Here is a 17,358-nt window from a genome sequence, read left to right as displayed (position 1 = left end):
GAGGATAATTTGCCGTTAATTTGGAAATTCCAGCATGATAACGACCTCAAGCACACTTCTAAAATTGTTAAAAATTTCCTAACCTCTCAACAAATTCAAGTTCTGAAGTGGCCAGCTCAAAGTCCAAATTTAAATCCCATCGAGAACTTGTGGGAGCACCTAGACAAAAAAGTTCGACAAAAAATCCGAATAAGTTCCGAAATAAAGACGAATTATTCCAAGTCCTAAAAGAAGCATGAAGTGAAATTTCCGGAGATATTATACACAATCTTCTTGAATCTATGCCAAGACGGTGTAGTGATGTTGTGAAGAATAACGGTTATGCCACAAAGTATTAGTGTGCTTTTATCCACATTTTGTATTATAACATAATTATGTCATAAAAATAAAAAGTTTCTCCATTTTTGTCCTTAGAGAATATAAATTTTGTTTGCATATTTTGTAATAAGTTATTTGTTTTCAATTTTTTTTTAAATTATTTTCGTCACTACTAGATACAACCATAAACATTATTTACAATTACTTGGAATTAGTTTTAATAAGAAAAAAATAAAAATATTAAAAGTTTCTCCACTTTTGGCCGGCACTGTATATCCCTATATATAAATTGAATAAAATAAATAACATTTTGGTATTACCAAGGGTGGTATGTTTGTTAGGCTGGTCAGCCCTTAAAACTTCAACGAGTTTCCGTTTTTTTGCCGTTCGATCTGGTTAAAACTGGTTCTGTTTTTCTTTAAGGGTGGGATTATTAGGGTCTTATGAAGATAAGTTACCAACTCTTCTTTTAGAGAGATATCGAATCTGTAGGATAACTTTTTACCTTGCTGTTTTAACTGTGACTGACGGACTCAAATATATTTATACTTTTTAGTTTCTAACAAGTTCTTTTTTCGGTGTGTAATAAGCGTTTGATTATTATATTCCTCTTTGGTATAGTCAATTGATAAAAAGATGTTAGCTCCTTTAAGTTGCTTGGCAAATCCTAATTCATACATTTTAAGAAAAGGCGATCTAGATCTCCCGGTTCCTCACTATCACAATTATCATTATTTTTAATTCCTATTTTGTTCATATCCCCCCCACCCAACCCAACCCGATATAAAGCAAACTGTCTTAGGCGAGTGATGGTACTAATGAATTTCTTATTATATGATATAAAAAACATGTTGAAAATTTGTTTCGTTTCATAATAACTGGCAATTAAATGATAATTCTTCTTTGGTAACTCTTATAACATCGATGTAAGGAATTTTAAAATCAAGAACCCTGCGTGTTAACGATTGCAACAAATCAGGTATTACAGAGAGTACATTTTTTTATAACTCCTTCAACTATTAATTTCTGATTAGCAGCACCCCTTATTTCTTTGCAATGGTCCATATATTCATTTAACTTTCTTATTAACGGTTTTTATAGGACTTTCAAATTTTTTGGCACAAGCACTTACTAATAAATTATCATAAATATTTTTTTCATTAATATATATTTGTTTATATACATAACTATGATTTGAAAGAGTTACATAATGTAATTCTATTTCTTTTCTACCAATATAAGAGGGAAACTCTGATTAAAAAGGCTTTTAAGCCCAAACGTCATTTTATTACTCCTATACACTTGGAAAAACCTCATCTTTTCTAACAAATGATTTGCTTTAAAATTGCCTTAAAATAATTTATTTAATTACCTCCCAACGATGCTTACTTAACAGCGTATATTTTAGGTGGGCTTTATATCGCAAAACACCCAAGAAACCTGCTCGAAATCCGCCCGAATTTTATTATCTCACATAACATCCAAATATCCGGCCCTTTTATCGGATATTTTGAAAGCAGTTTACGACAACATGGACACCGTCGGTAGTCTATCCCTGTATTTATACGAAGAGATTCCCTTAACGATTTGGATTATAACCGATGACGATTTACGGAGGATCGAAAGGTAAAAGCGTTCTAAATCGGAATTAGTCAAAATATGATATTTTTTTATACAGGTTACTTTTGAACTTCCCGGTTAACACCTCGCAAACGAAATTGGCCAGGATGATTTTATCGAGGCTAAACTGGGATATTATTCCGTATGAAAAACATTGCGAGACCGCTTTGCTTGTTTTGAAGGCGGTCGATCAGGAACCATTATATATACAGGTAAAGAATTTTTTATTTATTTATTTATTTACATTACAAGTATTTATTTAACTATCCAAAACAGTCAATCCCATTATAACATTTTTATAATTCTAAGAATTAAAATTACATCAAATATACCTAACTTTACTACTAACTACATAACTTGCTCAGCCAAAGAAACAAAACACAGAAAAATATGCCACAGTTTAATAGCCTCAAAGTCATCTGCAAATATGCATGAACAAAACAAGATGAGATATCATTAAGACAAGCGTTAAACATTAATGGCTCAAGATGAGAACTCTATGTGGTACTCCAGAAGGTACCATACAATCCTTGTTCTACCACTCAGGTACGATTAAGATTGCCTGGTTGATTCTATCAAATGCTTTGGCGACATCTGTATATAGAGCGTGTACACGGCAACCTGCTTCCAATAATTTCAACAGAAAAGGTAACAGTAACTAAGATAAGTTCAGTCGAACGTTGAGGAAGAAATCCAAACCGTTGAAATAGGTCTTTAGACTGTTTGTCAGAAAAGCACATCCTAGGATCTCGAACACTTTGGGTTGGTTACTTCCTGACTTAAAGATGAGTGTAATCAAACCTGATTTCCAAAATTTTGAAAAATCCGTTATTAAGGGAAATATTGAAAATTATAAAAAGTGGCCAAGCAAGTATAAAAGTTCAGTGTTTGATAAAAATAGAAGGACCGGGTCCCTTATTTACGTCCAGGGATAAGATTTTCCCATAAATCATGAATATAGAGGTTGTGTGGCAAGATAAGTTAATGGTACTCTGTGGAAATGTGGAAAAGTTTGGTTATACCGGGTGACACAGGAAAAAGAAAACACTTAATAACTTTTTTACTTTTCAAGATAAAGAAATGAAATTAGGCATTAGTATGAGTAGTTTATAAAATAAGAGCATTTTTTGACATATTCTGTTATTTTTCGTTACTTCCGGTTTAACAGTAAGTGACACTAACTTTTTTGTCTTAAATGGAATAATTGGTATATTATTCCGTATTGTGATAGAAATAATGATACTGCATGTGCTGCTTTTTGTTTTATATTCATAGAATTTTTTTTTTTTAAATTTTGATAGGGTCCCATGAATGCGTTCAAAATTTTAATCTTTAATTAAGTAATCATTGTATTTTATTATTTGAATCTTTTACACGCCTATTTAAAATTTCCAAACCAGTAGTTTTTATTTTTTTTTTAAATAGCACTTTATTATAACATTGAAATGCAGTTTTTTAGAAATATAGTCAGTAAACATTTCAAATATTAGTAAACACTAAAATTTCACTTGATAAGATGTCGTGTGCTATGACAATTAAAAAGATAATTGAAGTACGTGTCAAAACGCAGCCTCCTACTAAGGAATCAAAGCCTGTGATTATATAAATGCGTTTATTTATGTGACTTAGTTTTTTTCTTCTGGTGGGCTTATTTATCAACCGATTTAAAAACTAACCATATCAAATTAAACAGAAAAAATCTGCATTTCAAAAGCGGTTGTTCCCAATAACGTGATATTTAAAAAAATAAATTAAATGCCATATTTACTGGTTTGGACATTTCAAATAGGAGTGTAAAAGATTTAAATGGATTAAAAATGAAAACTTTCAACTCATTCATGACATACTATTTTAAAATTCAAAAATTGATTTTTTCTATGAGTATAAAACAAAAAGTTGCAAATGCAGCGTCATTGTTCTCAGAATATTATTTTCTATCGAAATACGTGTGTCTCATTTAAAATAAGAAAGTTAGTGTCACTCCTGGTTAAACAGGAAGTGATGGAAAACATCTGAATATGTCAAAAGATGGTCTTATAACAATTCCATCAATATACCAAATTTCATTTGTTTATCTTGAAGAGGAAAATAGTTATTAAGTGCGGAAGTAAGCAAACTGGTCATAAGAACAGACGAATTAAGTAGAATTTACTGATTTAATGGACAATCAAGCTTATTAATTATCAGTATTTGTCGAGAGCAGTGTTGAATTTTTATTACATAATTTACTAAATTTTAATTTAATCGCCCCCACAAGTCTTTATTATTTATTTACTTATCTTTTTATTAATAACTTTACCCTGAATTAGCAAAGTAAAAAACACGAGCATAGAAATACTTACAAGCTAAATTAAACTAGAGTAAACATCACCATTGCCTAAATAGGAAAATGATTTTTTTATATCTCTGACAAAATAATACTTTATACTTTCTCCGGACTGCAAAAGTCCTTTCATTACATAAATGCGTTGCAGAGCATAATCTTAATAGGGTGATAATGCATTGTTGAAAATATTAAATATATCTTTATGTATAAATTAAGTCTTAGGTTTATTATAGTTCATTACAGAATAACAATTGCACATTGTAATTTGCGTAATAAATAATTAATTGATTCATTATTCTAATAATTGAAATTTGATTTCAGTGGGGTTGGCAAACTGTCCTACGATTAAAACTGCACGTGAGCGACGGCCATTTTCAGGACTTGGGTAGAGTTCAGGAGGCAGAGAGATGCGAAATAATGATGAAAGGTAAGTTTTGATCCAAATTATTCCATACTTGGACAATATCTCCAGCAAGGCCATTCGTAGTGTTAGGAAGTTTTTAAAAACGTCGGTAGATCATGTTCCAAAGATTCTCAATTGGGTTAAGATCAAGCCTGTTTGCTGGCCAATTCCATAGTCCAGTCTAGCATTAAAATGTTCAAAGCAATGTAAAGGCGAAAATTGTACTAACATTTACTCTTGTGCGTTCTATTAAAATATTATCTTTCTCTAATTTATTTTTAACAATATTTAAGTTTTGAAGAGATAATCAAGTATTTATGAAAAATGCTCCGAATTAATAATGCATGAATTAGAATTGCTAGTGTATGCAGGTCAAAAGAGAGAAATTATGCTAACTATAGGTCTTTAAGGATAACATTTATTTTATATATTTTTGGTAAACCATAAAAATGTGTTAAGTTAAACCTATGGATATTAGAAAAATTGTTTTTACGTTTTCTAAGTAAATTTGCCTTTGATTTTTTTCTGTAGGGTCTTTAGGTAATTTTGAATAGTTACATCATTAATTAATAGATTTAATTTATTTTTATAAAAGTGTTAATATTTAAAAAATAATTATACCATATTAATTTGCTAGAAGAATTTTAATAATGTTATGGGATTTAAGTGCCTTTAATGCTTGTAACTCTTAAAGCGTTTAAATTTTTGTTTAATTTTTATTGGTTTTTCAATTTCTATCTTTGTCCTAATTCTAAATACGCTTGGTTGATCCCTTGGTAAGTCTTTCGTTGCATTTTCGTTGCGGTATCTAATTTATGCAGAATTTTTGGAGTAATTTAGTAATTAGAAGGAAGAAGTTTTTCTATTTCAGATAAAATTCTATCTGATAAATTAATAATATTTTTATTTATGCCTAAGAGTTCTTAATCTATATTTTTATTAGAAAGGAGATTTATTTTATTTATATGAATATGATTTTGTTTTTGGAAATTATTTAAATAACTATACAGAGGCATATATGATTGAAATCATATTCAATTGAATTGACCCCTCTTCCAGTAAAATTACACTCTTCGGTGGTCAAATTTCTCGATTGGTACTGTAAAGTGTGCAGTGAACTAGTGTTTTATTATGGATCCTGCCGTGCAGCGTAAACGGAAATGTTTATGGGGAATTTTCTAAAGAATCCAATGCAAACTTACAATAATATCATTGGGGATGGTTTTAATTCCCACACATTAAACGCTTGATTTTTTTCAGGTATACGCCAAAACCAGCCCCTACCATCCTTCGTGGCAATCCTAATGTCAACTTGGGGCCATTTAGTACCATTAATCTGCACCAACGGCTTAAAACTACTGAACAACCTTCAGACACATCAAAAACACGAAGCGGTTCTATTCGCCCTATATCAAATAATGCCCATATTCATAACCTGTCAGGAGTGCATAATTAACTGCGATAAATTCCAAGAGGTGTTGGTTAATCTGTTGAACGCGGATAGAGGATACGTTTCTTACGCGAAGAGTTTCATTGTCACTCAAGATACGGTGCTGCAGCAGTTCGGTAATATGGTGGAAACGCAGATCGTCAATTATAAAATGTATAATTTGGAGAGTCCCAGGTTGTTGGTAAGTTAATTGGGGACCAGTTTGTACATTTGATAATAGGTGAATTTTAGGTTAGATTATGGATGAACTCCTTGGTTTCAATATCAAACTGGGACAAGGACCACTCAGTTTTATACTTGCTGGATATTATTATTAGGACGGCGTTTTTTCATCAAAATTCTTTGCAAACCGTTTATGAGAATTTTAAATATTTATATCAGGTAATTTTTCTTCGGTATTGATGAATTAACAATTTTTTTTTTATATTAAGCATTTTCGTTTGTATTAAAAAATTATAACAGACCACACTATATAACAAACATATCACAAAATGGTCTAGATCTGAATTCTGAAAAACACAAAAATTCATCCTGGTGTTACATTTATACTCTTGCATATAGTTCAGTAACTCTTCCCTAGGTTGGAACACTATTCTTGACTTAAAACACGCCTTTTCAACATGTGCCAAACGTGCTCGATTTAAGTCAGTGTATTTATTATGCAGGCCATGACAGTACCTGAATATTGTGCTATTTTCTAGCACTCCCTTCCTATAGTGTATTCTCTTGGTATTATAATCAAGATGTGATAATAAACGCATAATTTATCTTGGAAACAATTTTTTCTCCTTGTCCCGTTTAGATGTATGTACATATTTCGTTTATGGGTACGTTTTTAAAAGTATTTTGATACTGCTGTAGTATATTTTTACTTTAACGCAATTTTTCAGTGTTCACTTGTGCCAATTATTTAATTCTCCCAGATTTCGTGATTTTCCAATCACCGATTTCTTTGTCTTATTTTAAGCCAATATATATTTGGCATTGCATTATAAAGTATGTTGTAAATTGTATATATTTTTTATTTCCAAAGTATCGTAGTGCTTTAATTGACGCTTTTTTTTAATCTGTAAGTGAACTATTTAACGTCTGTTAAAGTTACGCTAAAATTTTGGTTTCTAATTATACGTTTTGTTTTAAACATAAAAATTCTTCAAATGCGTAGAATGAAGAAAATATTTCTCCAACCATACATGGAACAAAAAATGTCCTTTTTAAGAATAATTTTTAGATGTAAAATTATTAAAAATAAATTCAAAATTATTTACAATTCGACGTAAAGTACCACTTGGAATATTTTTGTAAACTTTCCATGTCAGTTAATAGGGATCCTTGAGGATGGATTCGAAGGTAGAAACGTCTTGCTGGATTAACAATTCGGATTATTATAGCCATTTTTAAGGGGACGCTTTTTTGCTGTTTTTTTTTCTAGTAATTACTCACTTTTATAAGAAACACGATTATTTACTTCTACGATTATTCATAAGAAATAGTTAAAATATATTGATAATATATTTGCTGGAAGAAAGAACATTCATTTAATATATAGCATAGATAATGCTCTTTATACCCTTTTTATATTTATATATTTATAGCATGGAAAACGAGAGAAAATTTATTTTCAATACCTGGAAAACATAAATAATTATCTAAAATGCCTGGAATAATTTTAAAAATTTCCTCAAAAGCCCGGAAATCGTGAAAAATTCCTGGAACGAAATAAAAAATTAACCCAAAATAACCATTATTTTGTGTTCTACTTATTCCTTTTTTGGTATTTTATCGAAAACAATAATTACCTACACTGGCTTCAGTTAAACCTGAAATAAATTACAAGTAACAAAATATTGAATGTTTCCAAACACTGGATACCATAATATTTTAACATTGTCAGAAAGACTATGAATTCTACCGAATCAAATGCTTGTACATCAAGCTACACAACAATTACGGTCTAGAGTACCTGCAATAAACTGCTAAGGCCAAAAAAAAAGGAATTTTTCAAAGTGTTTTGTGTATGAGTCCTTCTGATAAGAATAATTATTAGTAAATACATTATTAACCAGTGCTATATATGTTAAATTGATTGTTGAGTTTATGTATCTATTCGTTGTTCAGCGAATTAATTGTAGTTTGACTAAAGACTGCCTAAATGAATAAATGGACTTAATAACATATAATATATGTTGTACACACACACAGATGTTGTACATCTAGGTGTAGAAATACATTAAAATAAAACTATATTTATATTTGATTCAAGGGGTAAGATCTTGCTAGTAATGTAATTAAATTTCGGGAAAAAATACATAAGAAGCTCTATATTTTGATCTATTCAGGAAGTTGTATCTTATCTGCTTCTAACATCCTTGTGTTTTTGAGGCATTTTGAAGTAATATCTTACACTATTCATGGATTTAAACTCGCTTCATATACATGCTAAATATACAGGTTTTTGAACTAATTTTTAATTATGGTTCAGATATTTGAAGTCATTTTATGTTGCTAAAAGTAATTTTTGTTCTAAGCTTTTTTTTGGGCAATTTTTCACGATTTCCAGGCTTTTGAAGTTATTTTATCATATGATTCTGGACGTTTCTTTTTCGGATTTTGTCATTGTTGTTCCAGGTTGTTAATTACATTTTATTTTCACACCTGTAAGGTCTTTCATCATTTGGAAATAATTTTTCACTGTATTCTTAGTACTTTTAAGTCTATTTCAGGCATTTCAAATTTCTTATTAAGTAGGACAAGCTTGGAAACGCTTTGAGAATTTTTTTTATATTCAGGGCATTTGAAGTCATTTTTGATTTACAGATAAAAAATGACTAATAACTATCCCAATCATTAATCCAGCACGACGTTTCTACCTCGGATCCATTCTCAAGGATCCCTATTGTAGAAAAATTATGTAAATATTCCAAGCGTTTCTTGAGTTATGAACAAAATAAAAAAATGTCGAGTTTAAGAGTTCCTGGCCTTTGGTTGACAGAATACTCTATAATTCAGTCAGTTTTTAAGATACAAAAAGTGTTTGTAAATGAAATTGTTCGTTAAAAAATGCTCTTTTTTCCAGTAAATCTATTAATAATATATTTTAGTTTTTTCTTACAAATTAGACAAAGAGAAATATTACTAGAAAAAAAACAGCATAAAAGTTCTTCTAATCTATCCCAAGGATGCCTTTAAACTGACGTGGAAAAAATATAAAAATATTCCAAGTGATACTATACGTCGAACTGGAAATACATTTTCATTTTTTTTTAGTAATTTTAAATTTATTCCAGGCATTTAAAATATAAAAAATAATAATTAAACGGGTCTAAAAAACACTTAAGCATTTGTGCAAAATGAAATCAAAAGGCTGAAAACTCAGGCGCAGTATCTTTAAAACAAAACCAAATACTCGTAAATAAACTAAATCATTGTTTTTTTTTAACTATTAATTAATTAATAATTAAGTCAATTTTATCAATTAGTTAAGCAGTCCACAAGAAACCACCTCGATAATAAACATCTTCAAACGTTCGCCGAGCAGTAGCAACAACGTTTACGGAATGATCTCGACCCCGTTGACAAAATACCCCTGGTTGGCCTACGTGTTTTTGGAAATCGAACACGAGGAAAAGGAACAAAAAACCGGCTTCTGGATGTCACTTTTGAAAGAATTATCCAAACAGAAGGGCAAACCGAACGTGGATAGTGCCATTAAGGTTCGAACAGCATAAAGACACTTTACCCCTTTAATAAATTCACATTTTAGAACGTCGCTTCGAATTTAAAAATGACCGCTGTTAGTTCGAGTTGTTTGTGTATCTATAGGTGGGCGCAGCAAGCTTTAGATGCCCCTCTAGACCATCCGTTACTCCCACTGTTTTGGCAAAAGTTTTTCATCTTGTTTCTCACCAGATTGCCGAATCCCAGGTAGGAATGATTTTTTTTCATTGCATTTTATTGGCTCAACATTTAATATTGTCTTACTATTAAGCTTCTATTAAGAAAAAAACATCCTGTGAGTTATTTATTTACTGGATAGAGGGGTCTCCAATTACCTTGCAATTATCTTTATTAGTTCCCAAGATATAAGGACTTTAATATTTATTTAACTAGCTATTAAATATAAATTTGGTTTTTAGCTCTGTAGATAAAACTTGCATAGGAGACAAGTTTTTTGAAGGCCTAATAAACTTTGCCTTCCTGAAACGTATCAAGCGTAAACTGCAAGAGACCACCGATTATTATAAAAATGAGGTGGAAAGTAAGCGAGACGACGCAGATTGTGGCACTTTGACGCACCTAAAACTGAAACACTCGTAAGTATTTATTTGGTTAGGGAGTGACATTTAACAAACACGTTTTTTAAAAAGGGTCTTTCAAGCGTTTTCGCTGTGGTTAGAAGAGCCGAGGTTGCAAAGCGGGAATTTGTTGCTGCAAAGTTTGCCTTCCCAATACGAGCCCAACTTGTTGAGTTTAATAATTCAGGAAAATAGTCAGGTAAGAAGTGGTTAGTTTAGAGCAGATTAAAGTCTACTTTTTAAGGGTGCATTTATTTAAATTAAGATTGGTTTAGGAGGTTTTGGAACTTTAATGCAATGATATATGTACACCTTATTAAAAGCTTATAAGCAAAAAATAATAATTTGTTTGGTTCACAATGCACTTATCAGTATCGTAGTAAATAGTATTCGTTGAGTGCACTCCGATAATTTTCGAGTTAATTCAATTCATGTCAGTTACTTGCAAATTCTGTGAATCCCGTTTTCACTCTTAATATTTGAAAATACAAGTTTCAAATAATCTCTGACTGTCAAAATATATTTTGGTACTGATGACTGTGTCAATTCACTTAGTAGGATGCAGTGAAACGAAAAAATGCCAATGGACACTAAAAGGTTTACTAAGAAATTTCAAATAATCTACTGATTATACGGATCTTTGGTAGGTATACAGGCTGTATAAAGGAAAACTTAAGTAAGTTTTATTCAGATATCTTACATGATATTTCTGTAAGTATTGTAATTTTCCGAATATACAAATTTCACATTTCAAAAATGTCAATTTGTCACAATAAAAAAATACGGGTTTTTGATTAAAAAATAAAAAAACTAGTGACGGTGTGAAACTAGTAAAACATTTAATTAGTGTCATTGGATACCCTTTATTACATTTAATTAATTCGTACTTATTAACTGGAAATATTCCAAGTGGTTTAAAAAATAGTATATTAATGAGTCCAATACCAAAATTTCGACATCGAAATTTATTGCCTGTCATTGATAAAATTATAGAGAGAATTGTCACAGTTGTAACGATACTTTGAACAACATAAACTATTATATATTGAACAATCAGTGTTTAGGAATAATCACTCTTGTAAATTTGCTGCTTCATTACGTGTGTCTGGAACATAAAGAAAAGACATTGACGAAGACTAATTAGTTATTAGGATATTTGTGGATCTTTAACGTGCTTTTGAGACAATAAAGCGAAATATTCTTATTAAAACTGTTATGTAATATAGCTTTGGACTAAATTAATATTACTTGGATAAAAGGTATAATTGCTATATATGGAACAAAGGTTTTCAAATAAAATAGAAAGTATTATAGGTATACCACAAAGAAGTAGTCTTGTTACTTATACAAACAATATCTATGCTGTTTTACAAAACTCTTGAGTGATATGAGTGTCAGGTAAACATTACAGAGAAGCTACAAGAATTTTAAATTAGAAATTAAATGTTTTGTATCAATGGCTTATCGATGAATGAATCAAGACAAAGTGTATTCTAATAGATAACTGGAAAAACTGTAAAAAAATGTAGACCGAGAATTAAGTATTTAAATTACTAAATCAAAACTTACTGGTCCTGTAATGTAAATTATATTTGTAAAAATATTGTCAAGAAAGTTTGGTTTTTTGCAGAGAATTTCGAATTGTTTTTAATTGGTTTATAACATTTTAATTACTGTTCTTCATTGCTTATGTCATGCTCTCAGGAACATATAAATCAAATATAATTTCAAAAAAATACTGTAATATATATACAGGGTCCGGCAAAATGATCTCCCACATTTTGCGCCGCCACTGAGCCCGAATCACTAGAAAGAGAAAGAAAAGAAATATGTCGTACTCACTTCGTACGCTTGGTAGACATGATCCAGTTTCAGATCGCAAAACAATACTGTTGTGGGTTTCAAATTTTAGAGCTACAGGTTCACGTTTAGAGTTGCACAACTGGTAGACCCAGAAGTGTTCGGATACTTGAAAACATTGCAGCTGTAAGAGAAGTAGTTGAACGATCTCCTATAAGACGTTCAGCTGTTAAACATGCCTCTGCTTTGCGTTTGTCAGATCGTTCTGTGAGAAGAATTTTGCACACCGATCTGAAGTTCCACCCATACAAAATGATGATCGTGCAAGAACTTAGTGAACGGGACTAGGAAAATCGCCGAGAATGTTCCAATGATATTCTTCAAAACGTCCCACAAAATGCGCTTTTAATAACGAGTGACGAGGCCCATTTCCATTTGTCTGGCTGTGTGAACAAGCAGAATTTTCGCTACTGGGCACCACAAAATCCGCGGCAGCTCCATGAAAGGCCACTTCACAGCCAACGTGTTACGTGTTTGGTGTGCTGTTGGTTCTTTTGGTGTTTGGGATCCCTATTTTTTTGAAGAAGGAGGGGTCACGGTTACCGTAACGGCTGATCTTTTTGAACCAAAACTTAGGGAACTTGAACATCCGGATGTGTGATTTCAACAGGATGGGGCTACAGCTCATACGGCAAGAAGGACAATGGACCTGTTAAGGGAAACGTTTCCAGGACGCGTAATCTCGTTATGTGGAGACGTTGGGTGGCCTGCGCGTTCACCCGATCTTGCCCCATGCCACTTTTTCCTTTGAGGCTACCTAAAAGAAAAGGTTTTTCAACATCATCCTCGAACCATTGACGAATTAAAAGCAGCAATACGCCAAGAAATTACAGGAATATCGCCTCAAATTACTGCTCGAGTAATGGAAACTTTCAGAAATCAGCTTCAAATGTGTGTCGTCACTTGGACTCTGTAATTTTCAAAACTTAATAAAAACAAAATGGCATACCATATGTATATTTTTAGTTAATAAAAATAAAATATAAATAGCATTTACATTGACGTTTTTATTAAAAATCAAAATGTGGGAGATCATTTTGCCGGACCCTGTATAATCAGATGGTTCAAATATTAAAATGGCCTACTGATCCGTTAGATCAACTTTATCACAGAAATCACATTTTCACTCAACTTTCATCCATTAGAAATCAAAATAGCGTTATGTGACCTACCGTTTACATATCATAGATAGGTTTTACTTATTTTTATACTACTAAATTTAGCAATTTGAATTGTTGGTGCTAAATAAAGGATATTATTATTAAATCACTTTTAAAGCAATGATATTGCACTATAGTAAGAAGAAACTTACGACAATATTCAGATTCTATTTGGAATTCGAGTATCAAGTATTTTAAATTTAAGGAATACATTTTTAAATGAAATGATCTCATATTCTTTTGACACTTGAATGCAACTGTTTGTCTAGGTTTCGGCCTAAATTAGACGTTCCTCAGGGAATCACGCTAATACTGAATGAATATGTTGCGCCCAGTCAATGTTTGTTGAATTTTTTTGGCCATATTATGTCAACGTTTCGACCTCGGGACGCTAAACATTACATTTTACGAAGAAACTTTAGCGACTAAAAAACAAATTCATATTAGTGCAGTAAACCAGCATTTTACAATTTTGTTCCGCTATACTTCTTATTTGCCAAATTTACTTGTGTCCTGAGGATGACCTCCTAGAAGTGAAAACTTTGTGCCAAAGTGATCGAAGTTGACAAAAACGACTGAGATAAATATATCTTCCTTAAACTATTCCCCAAACAAATTTTGCGTTAATATTTAACGAATTCCTTTTTTTTTTAACTGATCTTCTTGTTTAGGTTCCTTGGTATGAATACATTGACCGGCAGCAAGTAATTAAGAACCAAGAAATCTCGATGAAACTGTGGAAATCGGCGAATTTCCGTGACAAATCCAAGATTAACCAGCCGCTCCCTAACCCGGGTCAAAACGTCGAGAGCGGAGATCCAGTGGAGAGAATTTTAAGACGGTCAGTATTACAGTTAATTTAAATTTATCTCATAAGAATAATCAATTTTACACAGACTCAGATCCTATGACCCAATCACACCCCCTCCGGAACTTAAAACCGAAACTATCACGGTGCCTACAATATCATTAACCAGCAAAGAAGATATGCTTTCGCAACTGAAACCCTGTTTCGACACCATACACCGATTTGCAAAGTGAGTTGTTTAATTAAATCGAGTTAAAAACACATTTCGTCACTTTCGTGCCGCACTTTTAGCGATCACAATCTGAGTGTATCCGAGCAAAAGGCGACGGATTGCACTTATCAGGATCTGCTACCGCAGCTGTTCAGTTCGGTGTCGAAGAAAATCAGAAAAGACGTACCGTGCAAAGGGAAGAATCAAACGGTGCTTTGTTCGGGACCAGCCAAGATTTTATTAGAGTTTCAGGTAATATGTAAAATAATTGAAAACAGGCGTAAAACATTGATTTTTTATTACAGGAAGCTAAACGTAATGAAAGAATCGACCACGAAATCAACATTAACAGGCAGTCTTACGAGTCCCGTTTGAAGGAATCCTTGCAGTTGCCCTCGATGACTTTGTGTACGGCTTCTGTAGCTATACAGCAATGTGTTAGGTAAGTGCTATAAAAGGGTTTCTTAATTTTTCTTTTTTGCTTTTTTTTAGGGTTCTTCAGCAGCAATTGAAAATTAATCCGGCCTCCTCGGAGCTGGGGGTGGAGCTATTTTACCACATACTGCCGTTCCTTCAAGACAGTACAGTGGCATATTTGCCTGCGAAATCGTTGTTTTTACGTTGCGTGGAAAAATTGGGGGAATCGCATATTTGTGGTGTTGAGCATGAAATGCCGAGGTACACTCGCATTTTTTTAATTAGTTATTAACGAATTTTAGTTACGATTGTTTACCAATCTGCATAACGTTGTCTTGAATGAAAAATTGCGTCAAATTATTGAATGGAGTGACATTTAAAATTGCTTCAGTAAAAGTTGAAGTAAAATGCCTAAAAATATGAAAAAATGTTTCAAATGCCTGGAATGAAATAACGCATGACTTAAAAATATGAAATATACAAACAGTGACTTCAACTGTCTAAAAAATTGAAAATTAAGGCCAAATACTTGAAAAATATGGAAAATTAATCAAAATGCTTGGAGCGAAATTAAAAAAATTCGTGGAATAAAATAACATATTACTTGAAAAACATGAAATATATAAAAACTTACGTCACAATATACAATACAATAACTCTTTATTAAAAAAAAGTCAAATGTACAGCACGACCGGCACTAAAAAAAAAAGCAAAGCCGTTCCTAAAACATTAGTTTTTTTTCCTTTCTCACTCGATAACTGCGTTGTCTAATTCGCACGTTTTTGATGGCTACTATGTTATCCATATTTCCTAAAAAAGATATTAAAATTATTTATGTTTTTAATTTCCGTTAAAGTAATTTGGAGTTAGGGTGTCGAAATGTACACTATCTTTAGATCTGGTTAGGTAATGATGATTTCTCCTTTGTTGATTCGTTCTTTTCTGATGAAGAAATTTTAGAACAGAAAAAATGTATAGCTTTTCAAAATCTACTAAAGATGTTAATGTACAAAGCTCAGAAGTCGGGAACATTTTTGGGTTATCATGAATAATCTTAATAAACCACTTTTGCAAACTTTTGATTTTATTTATTTATTGAATTTACGGGCTACCACAATAACACCTCTACAAAAGGACAAAGCGCTCCAAAAAATTTTGCTCGTGACGTCACGCGTTTGGGCCATGCACTTCGGGTTGAATTTCAGGTGAATTCAGCCGTTAACGCTGCCGTTGTTCGTCCACGGAAGGCTGCCTGCAACGCTGCCAGACTTTGCAGATTGCCGTGAACGTTAGGATGCTCTATTACTATCTTAAAATAACTAAATCTATATCTTTAACTCTTTTTATAACTATTAACTTCCATTTTTTCAAATTTTATCATTTATCTAATACCTTGTTACTTGCATATTACTTGTTATAGGAGTTCTTTCTATATAAATCTGACTGAGTTGTGCCTGATGAAACGAGAGGTTAGGTTGTTTATATTTATGTTCTGTGGTTGCCGGTATTTCTGACGACATCCGCAGTAAACATTAGCTCATTTTTGTGTTTTTTTAACTGTTTATTTCCGCGAAACGTGTATGTTATATTTATGTAAACTCTTCGCGTACTTTTAAGTCGCAAAATCGTATTTTCGGACTAGAAAAATCCTCGGAAAAACCGGTTCTCGGTGGCGGTTTTCTTTGTTTATATCAGACTTTAATACTTTAGTTCGTGTTTAATTTAATGTTTTTCTCCTAGTTCGGCTTGTAGTTAATACCAGAGTGTAAATATGCCGCAAAAGTGTTGTGTTCCGGGTTGTAACGGAAACTTTAAAAACGGACCTAAAGTGCATGTCTTCGGTTTTCCTAAGGATATAAATCTAAGGCGAAAATGGGTAAAAGCCATACACAGAGATGACTTTGAGCCTAGATGATTTATATGCAATACTTGAAGCAATAGACCTTACTATTATTACCCTGCCTTTGGAGGAAAATTTTACCAATAATGACAACCCCGACTGTGCCTTAAATCCAAATACTGCTACCGAGACTGCTACCAATACCCTTGGCAATACTATTCTCGATCATGTCAAACCATCAAATAACATAAATAAAATGAAACGTGTGTTCGATTTTGTGTCAAACATACTAAAAAGTGTTAAAAACATTGAAGACAACAAAATAGTGCATGCTTTAGATTTTATTTGTGAACAATTAGCTTTGCTTACAACTGCAAAGAAAAGGTACAGATATTCAAGTAGTACAATAATTTTGACTTCTATAATCTATACTATTAGTCCTCATGCATACAAGTATTTAACAGATTATGGATTCCTAATTTTACCACATCCTCAAACTATAATGGGTATTAGTAACAAACACATGACCGATCCCCACATAGATGAAAAAAAATGTTTTTAACTTATGCCCGAAATGTGTTTAGTTTACTAAAGGATCATGGGAGATTTGTGACACTACTTTTTGATGAAATTCATATTGACCCTTACAT

The 17,358-nt window shown here is 32.0% G+C and overlaps 1 protein-coding gene across 1 annotated transcript in view; it reads left to right on the top strand.

Annotated features, from left to right (window-relative positions):
• Window positions 1-17,358, top strand: part of LOC126744383 (ectopic P granules protein 5 homolog) — a 52,701-nt gene that overhangs the window by 16,828 nt on the left and 18,515 nt on the right. Inside the window, exons 8-21 of the mRNA XM_050451761.1 lie at window positions 1,727-1,944; window positions 1,997-2,150; window positions 4,586-4,691; window positions 5,928-6,298; window positions 6,349-6,498; window positions 9,597-9,830; window positions 9,881-10,041; window positions 10,254-10,430; window positions 10,485-10,611; window positions 14,104-14,273; window positions 14,329-14,469; window positions 14,532-14,703; window positions 14,757-14,893; window positions 14,944-15,129. Of these exons, the coding sequence (XP_050307718.1) occupies window positions 1,727-1,944; window positions 1,997-2,150; window positions 4,586-4,691; window positions 5,928-6,298; window positions 6,349-6,498; window positions 9,597-9,830; window positions 9,881-10,041; window positions 10,254-10,430; window positions 10,485-10,611; window positions 14,104-14,273; window positions 14,329-14,469; window positions 14,532-14,703; window positions 14,757-14,893; window positions 14,944-15,129 (2,504 nt within the window). The remainder of the gene's footprint in view (window positions 1-1,726; window positions 1,945-1,996; window positions 2,151-4,585; window positions 4,692-5,927; window positions 6,299-6,348; window positions 6,499-9,596; window positions 9,831-9,880; window positions 10,042-10,253; window positions 10,431-10,484; window positions 10,612-14,103; window positions 14,274-14,328; window positions 14,470-14,531; window positions 14,704-14,756; window positions 14,894-14,943; window positions 15,130-17,358) is intronic.

Source organism: Anthonomus grandis, chromosome 14 (genome assembly GCF_022605725.1).
Source record: "Anthonomus grandis grandis chromosome 14, icAntGran1.3, whole genome shotgun sequence".
Classification (NCBI taxonomy): domain Eukaryota; kingdom Metazoa; phylum Arthropoda; class Insecta; order Coleoptera; family Curculionidae; genus Anthonomus; species Anthonomus grandis.
The sequence above is the reverse complement of the archived record's forward strand: the minus strand, read 5'-3'. Positions and strand labels throughout refer to the sequence as shown.